Genomic DNA, 20,072 nt, shown 5'->3' on the forward strand with positions numbered 1-20,072 from the left:
GAAAATGACATGAGACCACACCAGAGATCAACAAGGAGGGGTAGTGAGTGATGCTCTCCATTAATGACTGGTGCTTCAATCTTATTTACAATTTGCTCCTTGAGTATGTATATTCCTGTAGGTGATACATATGCCTGAGCATGTGCATGCACATGTGTTAGAAGCTGACACCTGGTGTCTTCCTGTTTTGAGACAAGATCTCTCACTGAACCTCCCCTCCCCAGCACTGGGCTTACAGATGTGCACTGCTGCAGCTGACTTTTTACAAGGGTGCTGAAGTTAAACTAGGGTCCTTCCTATGCTTGCTTGCAAGGAAACTTTATAAGCAAATTAGTGGATTGGGTATGGTAGTGCACGCCTTTAACCCCAGCACTTGGGAGGCAGAGGCAGAAGGATCTCTGTGATTTAGGCCAGCCTGTTCTATATAAATTGCAGGTTAGCTAGGGATTCATACTAGAGGGACTTTGTATTGGGGAGGGGGGATTAAATAAATTAGTAAAACACATGACACCCCTTTTCAAAGACAGTTCCTTGAAATGGAGATCTATCCCCCATTCAAATGGAGGAGGGAGAGTTAATATATAAGAATAAAAACAAGCCACTGTAACTAAGTTCATTCAGATGCTTTCCCAACTGTATTTTCACTCAAGAAAACTTTAACAGCATCCCAAACAACTTTATGGAACAAATTCCAGAAAGGTTTGCTTGATGTTAGCCTCTCAAACCCAGCAGGTATCCAGCCCACAACTACTACACAGATGATTTCCACTAACATCAAAATGAAGAACACAGCTATAGCAATTGCCTAGCCTGTTAAGGCCCTGGATTAGATCCCCAACAGGGACAATGATCAAAATACACACATGCCATTTCCTCTGTGGAGATAACTCCTGAATTCTCCTAGCATGGCCTAGGGATATGTGTGTGTGTGTGTGTGTGTGTGGGTGTGTGTGCGCGCGCGCTCTATCTGCAGCTCTCCTGATTTTACCTTAGCATCTAACTGTAAGGGTCGCCCTGAGTCTCCCCACACTGTGGAGAAGGAACAACAGGACAGGGACTGTTGAGGATGGAGGAGCGAGAGCTGAGGAACTCAGGTTCTGTTTTGTATTGGGTTTTTATTAAAAAAAAAAAAAAAATCTATTGTAGGAAGAAGCCTATGTTGAAAAGCGAACCACTCACTGATTGATGTGGTTCAACCCTTGATTTCAGATATGGGCAAGCTGCAGCCATAACACAAAGGAATCTGCAAAGCTCTGTGTCCCTGCTGACTCCATCCAAGATCATTCAAGACATTAATAGCCAGCACCCAACAAGGTAACTTTGGATTTGCAGTGAAAATTTCATTTCACCCCCTGAATATTAACCTTCATCAGGCGACGAAAGGAGACAGAGACAGAGACCCACATTGGAGTACCGGACAGAAATCTCAAGGTCCAAATCAGGAGCAGAAGGAGGGGGAGCACGAGCAAGGAACTCAGGACCGCGAGGGGTACACCCACACTCTGAGACTATGGGGATGTTCTTTCGGGAATTCACCAAGGCCAGCTGGCCTGAGTCTGAAAAAGCATGGGATAAAACCGGACTTGCTGAACATAGCGGACAATGAGGACTACTGAGAACTCAAGAACAATGGCAATGGGTTTTTGATCCTACTGCACGTGCTGGCTTTGGGGGGGCCTGGGCAGCTTGGAGGCTCAACTTACTAAACCTGGATGGAGGTGGGCGGTCCTTGGACTTCCCACAGGTCAGGGAACCCTGATGGCTGTTCAAGCTGATGAGGGAGAGGGACTTGATCGGGGGAGGGGGAGGGAAATGGGAGGTGGTAGTGGGGAGGAGGCAGAAATCCTCAATAAATAAATAAATTTAAAAAAAAAAAAAGAAAATTTCATTTCACCTTCTGGAGCACAACAATGCACTCAAGGCTTCAAAGCTTCGGATCTTAGCCTGTGAAGGCAACAGATGACGTTCCCTACAATGTGGAACAACCAACATGAGTTTTTTGTTGGTATGCCTATGGACCCTAAGCTGTGCGCTGGGGGGGAGGGGGGATAATTTATTTTTTGACAATTTCATACATGTCTACCATGTATCTCAACCAATTACATTGATAGTTTTAAGCAGTTGGTATTTATTTCTTGTGCCTGAAGGGGTCAAACCCATGAGACAATAAGTGCTCAGCATTACTTAGGAAAGGCAACAAGAAATCCCTCCCATGAAATGCATCCAGAACACAACTATGGGACCAAACAAACGTAGTTCGACTTTCCTTTGGGCTGCCAGCTCACAAATAACAGGTAGACTTATTATAAAGTTTGGCCTTTAGTTTAGGTCTGTCTCAACCAGCTCTTATAATGTAAATTAACCCATTTATATTAATCTATGTCCGGCCACATGGCGTTACCTCTCTTTCCATCTTACACCTTGTGTTTTCTCTCCTACTGGCTGGCAACTCTGCTTTCTACCAGTGTTCTCTCAATCTCCAGAAGTTCTGCCTAACCTCTTTCCAACTATTGGCCATTTGGCTCTTTACGAAACCAATCACAGCAATATATCTTCACACAGTATACAAATATCCCACAATAAACAAATGTCTAAGGTAAGTCAGTGAAAGTTTAGCCAATGGTAATTATTTAAAATAGGTTTTTAAAAGAGGGTGGGATGCTAAAACACTGTACCTTAATATTCTTAACTTCTTTTAGGTTATTCTATTCTGAACGAACTACTTTGGTCTTACAATGGTGGTATTTTACTTGTCCCTCACCTACTCACTGTCTAATATTTGTGGTTTGTATTTCTGCCTTACTGTTATTCTCTATTTGAGGCAAGATACTGCTTACCATTTATACCACACTAATGTGTAGAGACACCAAATAAATGATCACATCACTGGGTACAGCAAAAGCAGGAAGATGATGAGACAAGTTAAGGTCAATTCTGTCCTCAGGGAATGGCACACTTACCTAACTTCCAAATTTTTGTTTTCTAGGTCATTTCCTAAGATGACCATTATATTTATATTATGCACTCATCTGAATGAGAGACAAGTCTGGTTCAATCATCAATCATTACTGAGGGAACTCTTGTTTTATGAGACCTCCCATGACCAAGAGACCTCCTATTCTCTTCAGCTCCACTGAGGCAATGAGGACTCAAATATCCACTGTGAATCACTTGGGAGCAACTGCTGCAGGCTGCTTATGCAATGGGAGAAGGAGGAGGAGGAGGGCCTTCATCAGTAACTTACATCCCTTACACTCAAGTCAGAGTGGCACATCCGTGACATAGGCGTACAGTCACCACTTCATGGCGACTACAGAACTAGAACACACTTGTCACTTTAAACACATGTCTACTGCTGGGCCTGAGGACATATGCTAGCACATATGTAACCACAGCAGTTTGGAGTCTGAGTCAAGAAAATTACAAGTTTTAGGCCAGCTCAGACTATACATTGAGAAGATCATTAAAAGAAAAAAAGAATAGCAAAAAGATGTTTAATTCTATTTTAAATGAGTATGCTTTCTATAAATTACAAGTACAAAGAGAAACATGGTAGCTGGCTAGGTGGACCCTAGTATCAGATATGTCTGCTCGGCTTCTTGGCTAACAGCTATCAAGACCTGTAGAGGTCTTAACCATATGCGTATCCGTGTGTATGTCCATTCCCCCCCCCCCATGCAGCTGGCTCGCATTAAGATAGAGGACAGCCATGACTCAAAGGCTTTTAACAGCTGAAGTGCATAGCTGACACACTTCATCCAAACCAGAGAGGAAGTGGACAGGGGTGATCACACACAATTACAAGACTTTAAGAGGAGGTGAGCTAAGAGGTGGTCCTGGTGCTAGTGATCCAAACACAGATGTAAGCGTGGCTTACTTGTGAGATGTCCTCTTCTTCATCATGTTTACAGATACTCCAGCATGACCTACAAGAGAGGCAAATGACAGTCAGCAAAAAGTGGATTAAAAACAAAAGCCTACTGCATAAATCCTAGAACAGGTCATTAACCACCAACATATTAGAGCCACATGTTTATTTCACTTCTGAAAAGGAGATACTGAGTAGACACAATGACAGTCCCAATGGTTCTTTGCTTCCAGATCAGACATAAAAATAAAGCCAGTTACACGTACAAAATTAATAAGTGACAAGCCTGACCACAGGGAGAGCTACTTAGAAGAGAACTCCAAACCTCAGTGAGCTGGGGGTTAGCAAGGGTCCACACTCTGGCTAAACAGGAATCTGGATGTAAGCAAATCCTGAGAAATCACAAATCGATAAAGCTATTCAAATTCCATCTAGGCACTTCTTGGACTAATGAGGCAATCAGAAACAAAACAAAATAAAAAGACTGAAGAAATTCACAGCAGCCTACACAAACAGAGTATCAAAAATCCATCCTCAACACTTGCTTGATAAACAATGCTTTTTAAAATGTAAAATGTCCAACTACTTCTCTTAAAAGTTATAAGACAAAAAAGGTCTAAGTATCTAACTCAAGACTGTCAGTTTGCTCTCCAACACACAGATACACACACAGTAACCCATCTTGGTGCCACATGCCACAAGGTTATGACCAAAACAACATGTTTAGTTGTTTTTGTTTTACATTTTAAGGATATTAAAAGGTAAACACATTCAACTGATCCCTAGACTCAGGAAGTATCAAGAAAACAAGTGAAACCAGGATACAGTAAGTCACCCCCACTGAAGACCCACTGGGGTGACTAGCAGGCTATGTAGATCAGTAAGGTCAGTCCACAGTGACGCAACCCCCCCCCCCAAACTTACAAAAAGAAATAACTGAGAAATGAAACCAGTCCTAGAGATCCAGATACCTAGCACATGGGAAACTAGACCGCAATAAAGAGGAGCACGGGAAGCAATGGCAGGTGGAGCTGTGATGAAGCACATGCGTGCAGGATGATAGACAAGCACAAAGGCAGCTGTGCACAGTACCCGTAAACTAACTTCTGAAAACCACTGGTGATACTTTCACAAGTGCAAAACAAACAAAAAGCACTTCTAAACAAACACATAGGTACAGGGAAATTAAGATTTGTTGTAAAAAAAAAAAAAAAAAAAAAAAAAAACTTAAACCAGACAACAGTGATTCAATCTTCAACCCACCTATTGAGAGCCAAAGTATCTTTCTGTCCAGCAGCACCAAACAAGGACTGAGATAGATTTAAACTTCAGGACAAATAATGTCACAATGAATCACAAAAGACACTTCAAAAGTGGTATGGTTAATTAGTCAAAAAGCCACGATAACCTTAAATACACACAAGCCTAATTACAGAATACTAAAATCCATGAAAACAGGAAAAAAAATCACATTTACATAATGTACACTTAGTTATATAAACTCTCTTCTCTTGCCAGTTGGTGTTAACAGGTGGGGAGAAAACCAGAAAGGACAAACACCTGAGCACCACAACAGACAGCTTGAAACCCATATCAAAACGTATTTCCTCTGGATCCCAGAGCAACATTCACCCAGATACGCTAGCCATATGCTGAGTCAGATGAGTCTAATAATATACTTAAACTATCCTGAAATCATACAGAATGTATTTGCTTACCAGGTCAGAGTAAACTACATAGAAACAAAACAGTCCTGACAGTTGAACGCGTATTTCGAGCAGAATAAACACACAGACTGAGCTCAGGGGCCACAAAGCACTTTCACTCATCGGATGCCTACGTAAGTGGGCCAAATATGAAGAAGGTGTCAACACAAGGCAGAAGAATGTTTTCTGGGAAGCTTCTTCACTCTGTGCAAACTCCCTTCTCCCTTCCTTAAGTGGAGCCTCTACAGCTTTTCAACACTAAAGCAGACACTGCAGCTCGCAGAGACAAAGTGGCATGTTGGGACCTGGTGCCAGGAGGGCCACCTGGACTCACTGAGGCAGGAACAAGATAACAAGAAAAGGAAGTGTGTGAGAGCAACAAAGTCAGCCAGAGTCAGCCAGAAGTGGGAGCAAACATCCCTGGCATGTCCCTAGACACCTGTGACAGGTGCAAAGGAAGGATTCCTCAAGGTATGCTAGAACTATATGTAATGTACCAAACATTCCCACCCCTCTCCCATCCCATAGTATCCCAAGCCTCATAACCCATCCCCACCGCTCATGATCCTACTCTGGGCACACAGCATGCTGGCTTCTAGAAATGGGTACCTCAAATGCCACACAGCCAGGCCACTGTCTCTGACCCTTGAAGAAAAACTTCACTGAAGCAGGCTTTCTTGGACGGCCAGACCCCAAATGGTAACACAGAGACTTTTTAATTTATGTGCTACCCTGGGGCTCATGTACCTATCTAAGTACTTTCCATCCCGCTTTCTCCATGTCTGTCCCCTTTCCTCTCTGCCCACCAGCCCTGACCTAATCAATCAAGTATCTCAGGCAGGCAAGGAGAAACAGCAACACATCTTTACATAATAAACAAATATAGCATAAACAAAAGCAACACAAAGTTGAACAATTATTCTGCAACACAAACAAATGTAGCAAATTTTTACTTATTAAACAAATACTCTATTCCAGAACAGTTGCCTGTACACCATGTATGATGTCAGTGTTGAGTTTCTCACTGAGACCCTGCTTTTTTACTGGGTAAGAAAAGGTAACTAGGCATATGCCAAAATAACTGTCTAATCCTAGATATAAAGAAATGGTTGAAGCCGGGCGATGGTGGCGCACGCCTTTAATCCCAGCACTCGGGAGGCAGAGGCAGGCGGATCTCTGTGAGTTTGAGACCAGCCTGGTCTACAGAGCTAGTTCCAGGACAGGCTCCAAAGCCACAGAGAAACCCTGTCTCGAAAAAAAAAAAAAAAAAAAAAAAAAAAAAAAAAAGAAATGGTTGAAGCCACACAGTGAGACTGAGGCGCTGGAGAAGAGCAACATGGCTGCCTGGGATCATCTGAAAAATCAGAGGTGACTGGGAACAGTGCAGTCAAGGGACTGATGACGAGTGAGAGACCATGCAAGGAGTCCCTAAGCTCCTGAAAATTAAATTGCAACCAAGACAATCGGGTCATGCTCATAAAGAGTTTAAGTTGCTCCTCTGTCCTTATCACAAGCAAAACACTAAAAATCTCAACAGTACTTCTTAGACTGAGCAGAGTTACAAGACAGCAACTGTCCGTAAATTAGAAAGAAGCAGAGAAACAGACGATGGCACCTAGGCAGTGAGACCATCCGGGAAACCGTGCAGGAGGAACCTCACAATTGGTGCTGCTGGAGTTACTAGAGCCCCGTCAGACAGTGGGACTGAGGCTTACTTGCTCTTAAAAAGGGCCTAGACTTTAGTTTACCTCTAAAGGCTGATAATCTGGACAAGCTGCCTTGTGCTCCTAAGGCAGGGTGGCTGAGATCACACATGGCATTCATGCCCAACAGGTTGAGCAAATCATATGACCAGGGAATGAATTAATGGAAAGAATGAGCAACATACAAAACCAGATAGGTAGGAGATGAGATGAAATCATTTTTTAAAAAAAGGAAGCCAGGCGTGGATGCACATCTACAGTCCAGAAGTTGGCAGCAGGGGCAGGAAGACCACATGTCAAATCAAGATCAGCACAGTCTACATGGTAAGTTCAAGGCTACCCATGGTGACATCTGTAAAAGCTGGGCTTCTTTGAACTGAAAACACTCTGCAAGTTGGTCACAGGCCTGAGCAACAAGTTCTGGAACATAACCTCATTTAAACTTTATCATGCACTTCTTTCAATGGTCAAATGCCTAGAAGGTTACATACTCAAGAGTTTTATTTATCAGCACAGCAGGTTGGTAAATGCCTTTGATCCTAACCCTAGGGGCCATGGGCAGGAGGATCAGGATGTTGGCTGGCTCATTTACTAATTTATAAAACATTCTGTAAGGTTATTTTGTTGTTGTTGTTTGGGGAAGAGAGGGTTTTAAAAATCAACATATTTAAGTTGGACAGTGGTGGCACATGTCTTGAATTCCAGCACTTGGAAAGCAGAGACAGGCAGATCCCCAAGTTCCAGGCCATCCTGATCTACAGAGCAAGTTCCAGAACTGCCATGGATACAGAGAGAAACCATGTCTCGAAAGTCCCCCCCCCCAAAAAAAACCCTACACTTTTATTCTTGTTACTTTCAGCCATGTGCCAAGTGCCCCCCCCCCAAATCAGAACAGATTCCTGTTTCAGGGCAAGGGTGCAGGCTTAGTTTTTGGTTTAGTTTTGTTTCTGAGACAAGATTTCATGTAGCCCAGGCTGGCCTGGAAATTGCTATGGAATGGAGAATGGCCTTGAATCCCTGGTCTTCCTGACTCCACTTCAGAGTGCTGGAATTACAGAACTCTTTCAGTTTAGATTCACACCAGTGCACTTGTTCCAAATAAACATTCTAAGAAGTGAGTTAAGATCCCCCTTTCATCCCAAAGCTACTCAATCTCCTAAATCTCACTAAATCCAACATCCTAGCATTTCAGTTTCTTCGAGTGAAAATAAAACCTTGATTTTATTCTATTCTTAAACAGAATCTTGAAATTCACTTGTTAATTTTGCCAGTTACCTATAAATTGCTAGGTTATGCAGAAAGCAGTATTTAGCATGGTGGTTCCCTTTTCAGGAAATCAAAGCTCTTCCTTCACATGCAGCAAGGTATAAAACACCAGGAATGGAGAAGAACACACTGCCAGGTACTATGTGAAATCGCTGTTCTATGTTCTAAAATGTACACCAGGCCAAGCAGTGGTGGTACACGCCTTTAATCCCAGCACTCGGGAGGCAGAGGCAGGTGGATCTCTGGGAGTTCGAGGCCAGCCTGGTCTACAAAAGCTAGTTCCCGGACAGGCACCAAAGCTAGAGAAACCCTGTCTCGAAAAACCAAAAATATAAAAAAATAAAAAATAAATAAAATGTACACCACACTGAAATACATACAGAGCTCCACTGCTTACCTGCATCAGCTCTAGACCGCTGGCCAGGTGTCTTCCCGAATGGGGTCTTCATTCATCTGTATTTATGTGAGCAGCAGAGCTGCTGGACTAGGGTGAAAATCCAGTATTTTCAGATATGAAGCTTCCCACAGGTCAGTATTCTTGTTAACCCACCATCCAGGTGTCTCTTTTACAAGTTCAGCAAAAACATGTGGATTCCCAAGCACTCTGTAAAATAAGCATCAAGACAAGAAAATGCCAGTGAGCCTCTAAATATGACAGAAAATTAAAGCACAGTTCTCAGGTAAAGGGCACTAATCCCTGAAGCAATGATGTGGTTCCCAGCAAAGTTAACGAGTGTGAAGGGGAAACCTGGGCCGAGTACAGACCCAGTGGGGAGAAGAGTCTACGCAGAGATGAGAGCTCTTTCCTGTTATAGCCAAAAACACCTGGCTGCTAAGCACCAGGGCAATGAACACCAGGATGTACTAGAGCATAGCCTTTTTCCTGGGGGCAGGGGAAATAGCAATAGTGCAGGTACTCAGAAAGGGCAGATGCAGCTGGGAAAAGGGGGCTATAATTTGGCTTCTCCCTTCCTGCTCCCAACCTCTCAGAAAGATTCCACAAACCCAAGAGAACTCCTGAAGAAACTTTCCCACCCATACAGATGCTAAATCACTTCACTAAAGTAGTACCATTTATATCAAATTTGGTTCCAGGAACACTACAGTCCAGGTAGTAAAACATTACCATAGACATCACAATCAGACACTTTAACGGCTATAGAGTCACGCATGATGTTACTGGCTTAGATAACTGCTCCTGTGGCCAGTCTTTTATTTTAGAAGGCTTCTTGTAATTGCTAAATACACAATTCCAGAGATCTGTGCACCATCACCCCTCTCCCCATTGTTTTACCATCTTTCCCTATTCAGTCTCTAGCTGAGATTACAAGGAGGATTCATCACAACCCAATGGTCGTCAGTCTTCCCTTGCCCGGCACCCTTTGTGCTAAGCTTACAGATAAAGCACTAAACGTGAAGGTAAAACATGTAAGTTTTTATGTCAAATTCTCTTGTAACCTGAGCAGCATTTAGCACTGCTAGTCAGCTTACCACATGCACTGCAAAGAACTTCCCACCACCCCAAGTGACAGCTGCCCAGAGCCCCTTGTTACTATAACACAGATGCAATGTCATGAGCCCTCCAAGCTCAGTCCTGTCATTGGGTCAACCAATTCCAACATACCTCTGCATGAATTTTACCACTAGAGTATTGGTGGCATACAATAAACAAGATATAGTGGCTCCCAACTCTGAAAGCTAACGCCTGGGACTGGAGAGATGGCTAGGCCCCTAAGAGATCTCGCTTGTGCCAGATTTAGTTCCCAGCAACCACACAGAACCCACATTTCCAAGGGATCTGACACTTCTTCTGACCTTGGGCCTCAAGTACACAAGTGGTAAACACACAGGAAGGCAAAACACTCACACAAAGCAAATCTTTTTTGCTTATTTGAGACAGTCTTATCTTAAGACAGCCCTGGCTAGATTCAAACTCAAGAGACCCAGATGCCTCTGCCTCCCAAGGGCTGGGATTAAAGGCGGGTGCTACCACATCTGGCTAAAACTAAATCTTAAAATCAAAATAATAATTTAAAAAAGCTACCCAGACTCCACCCATCTTCTGTTTTTATTTACAAAACTTCAAAAACTATGAAAAAATGTAACATATACATATTAACACGCTCATTCCTGATATGAAATTTAAGGTTACTAATGTTCTGAAGTGTATGTGTGTCCTCACTAGGAGGTTATGTCTATCTTAGCAACATTTTCTGTTGCTATTTCAAGATGAATTTAACAGATCTTTAAGAGAGACTGAGGAGTTGCAAGCATGGAGTCTTCTGCTTTCCCCTGCATGCAGCACAGGTGGGCAGAGGTCTGGGGACAGCCTGGACGAGAAGCTTCCCCCCGCCCTCTTTCAGTCTGTCTCTGTTGTTCTTCACCTACACCTGACCAGTGCTTCCAGGGTTTCTCCTGTCCCCTTCTCTCCATAGGACAGCTGGGATTAGACACCCATGCTGTATCTGCCTTACATGGCCAGCACTCTTCACCACTGAGTCATTTTCCCCTGTTCTACAGGGGACTTTTAGAGCAAAATAATGTGCATAAAGTTCCTAGAAGAAAGTCACACCCACTGCTGACCAGACTGAACTTCATGGATTGTGGAATGAGCTGGAATGCTACAGATCCAATCTTAGCCTATCTTTACAAACCATTACAAACCACTGACCATTCGCCTAAGTGAATGTTCGAACATTCTTATGACTATCAGATAAACCTTTCTTGTAATGTATAGAATGTCTTCATATAGCACCTGAAACCTTTAACAGACTCCTCCACTTTGCTGCAGCCTGCCTACCTGATGTTTCCACTAAAATGTCTTGGTTTATAACTTCATTTTGTTCCTAAACTATAAAAATTCCATGAAACCAATTCCATACTGACTTGGAACAGTGTTTGGAATAGCCTTAATCTCTATACATAGGCCAGCTATAAGAATTAACTCATACTCCCTTTGAGGTAAGAGTTGTGTTTAATGTTAATAACAAGGCAGCACATCTACATTCTTGAGTTACAAACAGTGAATACAGTCTAATCTCATTTGAACTCATTTAAAACCATCCAAAAACGCAGCTGGCTCCCCAAGATACTGAGTATAGCTGCTGGGCCCTGTTCTTATCTGAAGAGAGCCACCGGGTGCTTTGAAAAGCCAGTTAAAGAAGGGCATTCTGAAAAAGAACTGTTCTTTTGGCTGGAACTCATTTAATTCATTCACATTTTCTAAAGATACAGATCATCTTTAAGTTATTGTATTATGTGGTTAGTTTAGTAAATAAAAACTGAAGGAAGAAGTAAACAAATCTAGTCCTTTCTAGGACAGCAGACACTATATTGGTCCCCTCTCCTACACCAGTGCTGTAGGAAACAGTCAACTAGTGGAACTTACTTATAAGCCACTGAAAAAGATGAGGAGGCTGGAGAGATGGCTCAGTGGTTAAAAGAACTGTTTGCTCTTCCTGGGTTAAATTCACAGTACCCATATCAAATACAGCTCACAGCCATCTGTAACTCCAGTTCCTGGTAACCTGACTTCCTCTTCTAGCATCTTCTAGCATGTGGTACAAAGACAAGCAAAACACCCATAAATATATTTAAACACACACACACACACACACACACACACACACACAAGAGGAATGGGGAACAATCCTGACACAAACAAGGGAAAGGTTACCTGCTAACTCTCCCAACACACACACAAACACACAACACACACACACACACACAAGAGGAATGGGGAACAATCCTGACACAAACAAGGGAAAGGTTACCTGCTAACTCTCCCAACACACACACAAACACACACAGTGGGGTGGGGGTGAGGGGGGCAGAGAGAGGCTTTACAGTGGAAACAGGGCCTTCATTTCTGGGAAATAAAACAAATGATTATCCTTTAGTAATGATCCCAAAGTCCACTGTAAGATGCTGAAGCGACTCACAAACCCTGTACTGACTGGTCATAATATGGCAAACACTAATGCATGAGCTTTCCGTGGACTCTGTCATGCCTTTCACACAACATGCTGCACATACCACATACCACTATGGCATTGTTCTGCAAACTCGAGAGGCTGCTGGAGTACAATAACCTTGTCAAGGTCACACACTACTGCAGCACTGCTGAAATAAATGCTCTGCTGTAAAGAAATAAATAAGCAAGCACATAAGCAGGCATGGTAGAACCTGCCTGTGACCCCAGCACTGCAGGTGCTAAGGCAGGACACAGGCCCTCAAGAGTCCGGACTGCAGAGTGATAACGTGGGTTCAGTGGGCACACCAAAAACCAAATGACATGTATTCTACCTTGAAGTTAAGAAATGAGTATTTTGCCAGGCGGTGGTGACACACACCTTTAATCTCAATCTCAGCACTCGGGAGGCAGAGGCAGGCGGATCTCTGTGAGTTCGAGGCCAGCCTAGTCTACAAGAGCTAGTTCTAGGACAGGCAGCAAAAACTAGAGAAACCCTGTCTTGAAAATTAAAAAAAAAAAAAAAAGAAATGAGTATTTCAATTTTTCAGACACCGAGCATGATGGCTTGTGCACCTATAATATGAGCACAAGGGGCCGAGGCAGGAAGATTTCAAGTAGTAGGCCAATTTGGGTCCAAATTAACAAGCAGTGACAGCCATGTGTGAAGAAGGGGCATGAAAAGGCTTCCGCCAGCTGCTATCACAAATGCTATTTTATTTATAAAAAGATATCTGGTAATTGCTGAGGCACAATCTTAACACCAGGTCTCCTGGTGAAGAAGCATATAGAAGTACTAACAGGCAGAAACATGTCGACTCAAGTCTGAGCTGTTAACGAGCTGTGTTAAACATGACGTGGTGAAAGCCCTTTCACTTCATGAGATAACTGAAGGCTGTAATATAAGGCCTTGGGCGGCCTTGGGATGGGAGCTGGTTCCCAGAATGGCAACTACCAAGATGAGAGGTTAAAAACTTTCAACTTCCAATGTAAACCCCCAGAGAGGGGAAAAGGGCTAAAGACTAAGTCAGTTACCAATGCCCAACAATGTACCAATCTTGCCCAGGGAATGAGGGTTCACTAAAATCCAATACTCAGTTCAGTTTCCATGAAGGTGAGAACATACAGGTATCTGAAGTAGGTATCCCAGGGCATTTGTAATAAACCAGAAACTTAGCAAATTCACGCCTTTCCTGTGGCCCAAGCTATTCTAGCAAATTCTTAAACTTCGTAAGGTACAGCCTATGGGTTATAAACAAAGACGACAACCTAGACAACACAACTTAGCATAGAGTGTGTGGTCTAGGGGATCTGATACTGCATCTCCATGTAAACAGTGTCATAACTGAGTAAAACTGTAAAACCAACCACCAATCCTTGTCCACAGAGAACTTGCAGCTATGAAAAAAAAAAAAAGCTCACACACACTGGGTGACAGAAGCATCCTATGCTGAGTGACAGAGGGGAAAAAAAAAACACTTTTCTTTCTAGCATGGTGGGAGGTACATACATTATCAAAAACATTTACATGACAAAGGGCAACTGGTTAAAAAATCTAAATACAAGATCTACCAGGAAAAGAAGGAAGAGTTATTTTCTTAGGTTATGGCACTCATTTACAAAGAGTAACATATTTGTCTTAAAAATGCCATGATGTCTGCAATCTAAGACAACTCTCAAAATCTTTGGTAAGGTAGGTAAAGTTGCACAGCAGCAAATGTAATCTTGATGAAGAGTTCACAGCTTGGATCACAAAGAATAATCTCAACCCTTCCTGGGCAGGAAATCTCCCTTTGACAGACAGTTCCAAGCCAGTAAGAGATACATAGGCCCTACCTTAAAAACAAAATCAACACAGGCACTAGTAGGGAAGCACATGCTGTTGGTTCCACAATTGCAAAAGCCTGATGATAACCTGATGACCTGCTAATAGTGCTGGTGTTGGCTTTGGTCAGAAGGTGCTTTCTGCAGTGGACCAGTTACCACAGTGATCCCCGCGTGGTCAAAGTGCTGGTATTAAAAGAGTACCACTGCTTAACCCTAAACAGGACATCTTTATCATTCTCTCTGCTGCTGAAAGAATGTAAACATTAGAAGGGAGGAGTATTATAGAACACTTCTGGGCACAACGTGAGTGTTTCACTCTTGAATTTTAGCAGCTGTCTGCCTAAGATCTGCACAAGACTGAGCCAACCAGTTATGTCCTAGAGGGGGGGAAAAGCCGTGAGGTGTGAGGCCTAAGAATTCTAAGTATCTACAGGCCATTAATGTTAGAGAGGAGAAAATATTCTTTAGTGATGATATAGCTATTGATAAGTTGCCCATGCTCCTATGAATGACCCTTTACCTCCTTGAGGTAACCTAAGCCTAAATAAACTCAGTGAGTTGTAAAAAAGACATGAAAAGTAGAAAGAAAACTAGTTGGGAAGAGGAAGGCAATGAGTAGAGTGGGAGACAGACAGGAGAGGGTGATAGGAATGAGTAAGATACCTCATATGCAGGTATACAAATGTCATAATAAAGCCCCATAGTGTACATTTAACATATGCTAATAAACTTAAAATACGGAAAATTCAGTAAAGGGGTCCAGCAAGATGGCTCCGTGTGTTAGTCCTCGCCTCTCAAGCCCGATGAAGAAGAAACTCAGTGGTAGAAGACTGAGGACCCAGCCGACTTCAGAACTGGCTGCAGCAGCACAGGGGACTATGTTTTAAAGTATGTAACTTACTCTTAAGATTTTTTTTTTTTGAGACAGGGTCTCATGTAGGCCAGGATGCTTCTGAAATTCTGATTCTCTTGCCTCTCCCTCCAGTGCTGAGATCACAGATGTAGACCATACCTGGTCTTATAATGAGAAGGAAGCCAGGGCCACATGCATGCTATGTGTGTGCACTCTACTAAGTGAGCCACATCTCCATTCCATTACTCCTAATATAGTTATTTTTTAAAAAAAACTGGAGCTAGCAAAATGGTTCAGTGAGTAGAGACATGAGCTGCACAAGCCTGGCAATCGGATTCTAGCCCCACAACCAACATAAGATGGAAAGATTGCCCTCTCACCTCCAAATGTGCACTGTGACATGTGCCCTAATGGAATCTGGAGGGACCATGTACATGTATTTACCTGTTCACTTCAGTTTTGAAATTTCCCACCATAAAGACAAGCGCACTGGAGATGGAGTTAAGAGGTCACCTAAGTCCAGGCGCCAGCTTGGATGAGAGACCATCACTTTGGAGAATACAAAAGTCAAGAGTAAAAGGGGTCAATGGGTTTTAGATTCTGTAATTCTGAGAATGCAATTCAGAACCTTCTTAGGAACTAAATAACATTTACTAGAAAATCCAAGTAAAACTGTTTTGACAGATGCTGCCGAAGGCTAAATAACTGCACATCCACTTCAGTGTTAACGTGAACAGTCAAGGGAGAGTACAGTACCTCAATGCCAGGTCACTCCCATGTGCAAAACCCTGGCTTTGATTCCCAGCACCACCAATAAATAAACAACTAAGTAAATAAATATACAAAAGGGAGAAAGTGGTTAAATTATTCCAAGTTGCGAGAAAAAAATGGCCATCAGTGGATTAGGGCTGCCAAGACGGCTCAAAGATTAAGAGCACTGGCTGCTCTTCCAGAGGTCCTGAGTTCAATTCCCAGCAACCACATGGTGGCTCACTACCATCTATGAGATCTGATGCCCTCTACTGGTGAGTGGGCATACATGCACACAGAACACTGAATACCCAATCTTTAAAAAAAAAATACATTTTTAAGTAGTTATCTAAGTTCTTCAAAGACTAAAATACTCCTATCAATTTAAACAAATTCATCATTCAGTGTAAAACCACAGACACAGGCACCAAATTTTAACAATGAAGCTCAACCGAAACGGGAAAAACTGTTACACTGTTACAATACCCCTTCCATAAGAAGACATGGCTGGTGCACCAGACTCTCAAAAGAAGCCACAGGCATTACCATCCCTCTCTGCAAATGCTATAGACGTCAAAATGCCCCAAACCAAACAACTATGAAAGCTACAGACCTGCTACTCCAGAGAGTAGCTCTGTGCCGGAGCAGCAGATGCCCAGACACTGACCAAAGTGCAACTCTAGGCCTGGTCCTTGGCTACCCTGTAGAAACAGAACCAGTGGCCACACCAGCTTTGCGCACCAAAGCACACAGGTTTTCAGCCTTTGTGTAGATCCTCAAAAAGTACCCTCTACTTCTAAGTACATGACTGTCACAGAGTCGAAGTGAGCTCTCAGCTAATCAATGCTAACAAAATGATTGAGAAGGGAGGTTGGCCACACCAGGAAGATGAACCAATGGACCAGAAGCTGGAGCTTTGAACTCTAGACAACAGCCAAGTATCTAGTGAAAGGAGGCACTAAGTATCCAACCAATCAAGATGACGTGTGAACCATCTGGACACACAGGCTCATGTGAGCTTGGTTGACTGACAGCTCTGCACGCTGATATATATATATATATATATATAAGCTGTGCCAGGAGTCATCTGACCTGACTCCACAGGAGGATGCCCTCAGCACCTTACCCTGAAGACCTCCTCTGGCTGGTCCTTTGTATCCTTTCTGACACAAAGCTATAATCACGAATTACTGTACTTTCTCTGTGGCTCCTTTGCGAATTATCGAACCACAATGACGCAAGGAGTACAGAGCAACAGTGAGGTTTATTTCAGGGCTTCCTCAACTTTTGCGGGAGAAATTTTCACATGACCCTGGGTACAAGGGTATAAAGTACTCAAATCACATATTCTGATTAAGTCATAAAGAAATTTACTTTGGAGAAACTATTTAATATACTCTAATTTTATTAAAAATTAGAAGCCGGGCGGTGGTGGCGCACACCTTTAATCCCAGCACTCGGGAGGCAGAGGCAGGCGGATCTCTGTGAGTTTGAGGCCAGCCTGGTCTACAAGAGCTAGTTCCAGGACCGGAAACAAAACAGCTACGGAGAAACCCTGTCTTGAAAAAAAAAAAAAAAAATTAGAACAGACTTTCATACTAATAAGAAGAATGTTTTACTCAGAATGGAATCTTAGCGGACATGTTTGAGACTGCGGGATGAGGAACATCACCATGTTTTCACCACAGACCAGGTTTCCTAACTCTATAATCACTGCTGAGAGCACAGCATCACAGAAGGGCACAGTACAAAGAATGGTGCCACTTCAAAAATTTTTGAAGTTCTGTCCTAACCCTAAACCAAAATCTGCTTAGTGATTTTTATAAAATAAAACAATCCAAACAGCAATTTAAAAAATCAAATGCTAACAAAATATAAACCAAGACTATATACTGGTTTGATGTTTATAAGCTAAGAAATGACAACAGAAAAATAGCACCTGTCTTCTGCAAGAGCAGAAAACCTTTGCGTGTACAGTGAAAACACCATGATTCCTAACCTACAGTGTCTCTTACCTGTGTGGGGTGACTCAACCAAGAGCAAAGGTGCAATGTTTGGAGCCGAGGACACAATGAAGCTGCAACACAAACAGTCCAATGCCCCAATTCATTCACTGCTTCACTCTGAATATTTCTGGCCTTAACACACTCGGAAACCTTTTGCTGCTACTAGATTTTCCCACCCCCATGTTGTTATATGACCCTGCATGAAGAGTCAAACTTCTGGAACAGATGGTCTTCAAAATTAATTAAGTATCTACTAGCTACTTTTCTCGCATCTTGGGGGGGGGGGGAGTCAGCTAAGATGAATCAAAGATTCCATACCTTTTACTTCCTTCTTTATGGATGAAAGTGACAGTAGGGCTCTGCCCCTGGTTATGGAAGCTGACACCAAGGTTTGTTACATTAAATTTCCAACAACCAGGAAACAGTTATAACTTCCCAGATCTGCCCTCTAGCAACAAACCCACTTCCCTGTAGCAAAGCCCTGCACCCTTAAAGATTCCATAGCTCCCTAACAGTGCCAGCTGTGGACACAGTTCAAATGCATGAGCCTCTGGAGACACTTTATAGTCACACAATCATAGATTCAGTAAAAACAAAGAAATATAAGCAAGGAAGTTTGATGTAGTGGCATATGCCTATTATCTGAGTAATGAGGGTGGAGATAGGAGCAGCTGTTCAAGGACAGCCTAGACAATTATTGTGAGACTTTTCTCTCTCTCTCCTCTCTCTCCTCTCTCTCTCTCTCTCTCTCTCTCTCTCTCTCTCTCTCTCTCTCTCTCTCTCTCCATCATGAAAATCAAAGACAGAGCCCACAAAAGCACAGTAAAAGAGGGCTACAGAAAAGCTCACCGGTTAAGGGTGCATACTTCACTCACAGAGAACTCTGATTCAGTTCCCTGCATATATGTTGGGTGACAACTAGTAACTCCTGCTTCAGAGGATCCGAGTCATGTTCCAGCCTCAGAGGGCAACTGCACACATGGACTCACAGAGATATACATAATTAAAAAGAAAAATCTGAAAATAAACAAGAGTTCCCGTCCACGGCTCAACTATCAACTGATAGTACACTCACAGAACAGCAGAAACTGGAGATGCAGTTCCAGTGTCTTCTGACACTGCAGATTAACAATCAACGCACAGCTGGGCGGTGGTGGCGCACGCCTGTAATCCCAGCACTCGGGAGGCAGAGGCAGGCGGATCTCTGTGAGTTCGAGGCCAGCCTGGTCTACCAAGGGAGTTCCAGGACAGGCTCCAAAGCTCCAAAGCTCCAGAGAAACCCTGTCTCGAAAAACAAAAAAAAAAAAAAAAAAAAAAAAAAATCAACGCACAATTCTATACATCAAAAAAGACTCTCCAAACATAGTGTGATGTCTTATGCTTGCAACCCCAGCACTAGTGAGACTAAGGCAGGAGGAGGGAAAGTTTCAGGCTACCCTGGGATACACGGCAAGACTTTCTCAAAAAACTCAGAAGGTCACATGAATGTAGCATGGAGAACAGACAGTTCCACAACTTGCTTTTGTTCTACAAGTGTTAAGCTTCTCGCCCAATACACTGTGTTCCTTATCAAGTACTTAATGTATTTTAGACATGGTCCCCTATATTCCAAGACAGCCTTGAACTCTAAATTCTTACTTCCCCTCCTGAGTGCACCACCAGGCTCACTGTATTCAGTGTTGGGGAACCAAGCCCAGAGCACCCCACATGCTAGGCCAACACACTACCTTCTGAGCTACACTCCAATCCCAATCTCTCATTTTTGATAGAGGCAGGAACATAAGGGATATAATGACCTTTTATTTTACATTAACTCCACCACTGAACAACTTCCCTATCACAAACATGGCCACGATGAAGAACCTTACACATACTCATCTGTGCACATGCCTAGGAGTGTGCTACTGGGAAACAACATATACGCACATCACTCTGTGAAGCCATCCTCTAAAAAGATTCTACACCAAATTAAGATCCAACCAAAAAGACTTTAATCTTTTGCTGAAAGATTAAAGAAAACTTCAAGTGAAAAAAAAAAAAACCCCACAGGACTGAACAGTAACACCTGAGTAACAAATGAAATGACCTGTAGCTTTCAATCACATTAATTCAAAAATAAAGAA

The 20,072-nt window shown here is 42.8% G+C and overlaps 1 protein-coding gene across 7 annotated transcripts in view; it reads right to left on the minus strand.

Annotated features, from left to right (window-relative positions):
• Window positions 1-20,072, minus strand: part of Spin1 (spindlin 1) — a 52,515-nt gene that overhangs the window by 20,834 nt on the left and 11,609 nt on the right. For 6 of the 7 annotated variants that reach the window (XM_026778079.1, XM_013355203.2, XM_026778080.1 and 3 more), the window contains exons 2-4: window positions 8,941-9,147; window positions 3,878-3,926; window positions 1,895-1,969 (exon numbers count right to left, since the gene is read on the minus strand). In XM_026778079.1, coding sequence (XP_026633880.1) covers window positions 1,895-1,969; window positions 3,878-3,926; window positions 8,941-8,992 — 176 coding nt within the window. In that variant the 5' untranslated portion in view covers window positions 8,993-9,147. The remainder of the gene's footprint in view (window positions 1-1,894; window positions 1,970-3,877; window positions 3,927-8,940; window positions 9,148-20,072) is intronic. The other variant, XM_005371319.2, reaches the window with a different exon arrangement.

Source organism: Microtus ochrogaster, unplaced genomic scaffold, assembly GCF_000317375.1.
Source record: "Microtus ochrogaster isolate Prairie Vole_2 unplaced genomic scaffold, MicOch1.0 UNK104, whole genome shotgun sequence".
NCBI classification, from domain to species: domain Eukaryota; kingdom Metazoa; phylum Chordata; class Mammalia; order Rodentia; family Cricetidae; genus Microtus; species Microtus ochrogaster.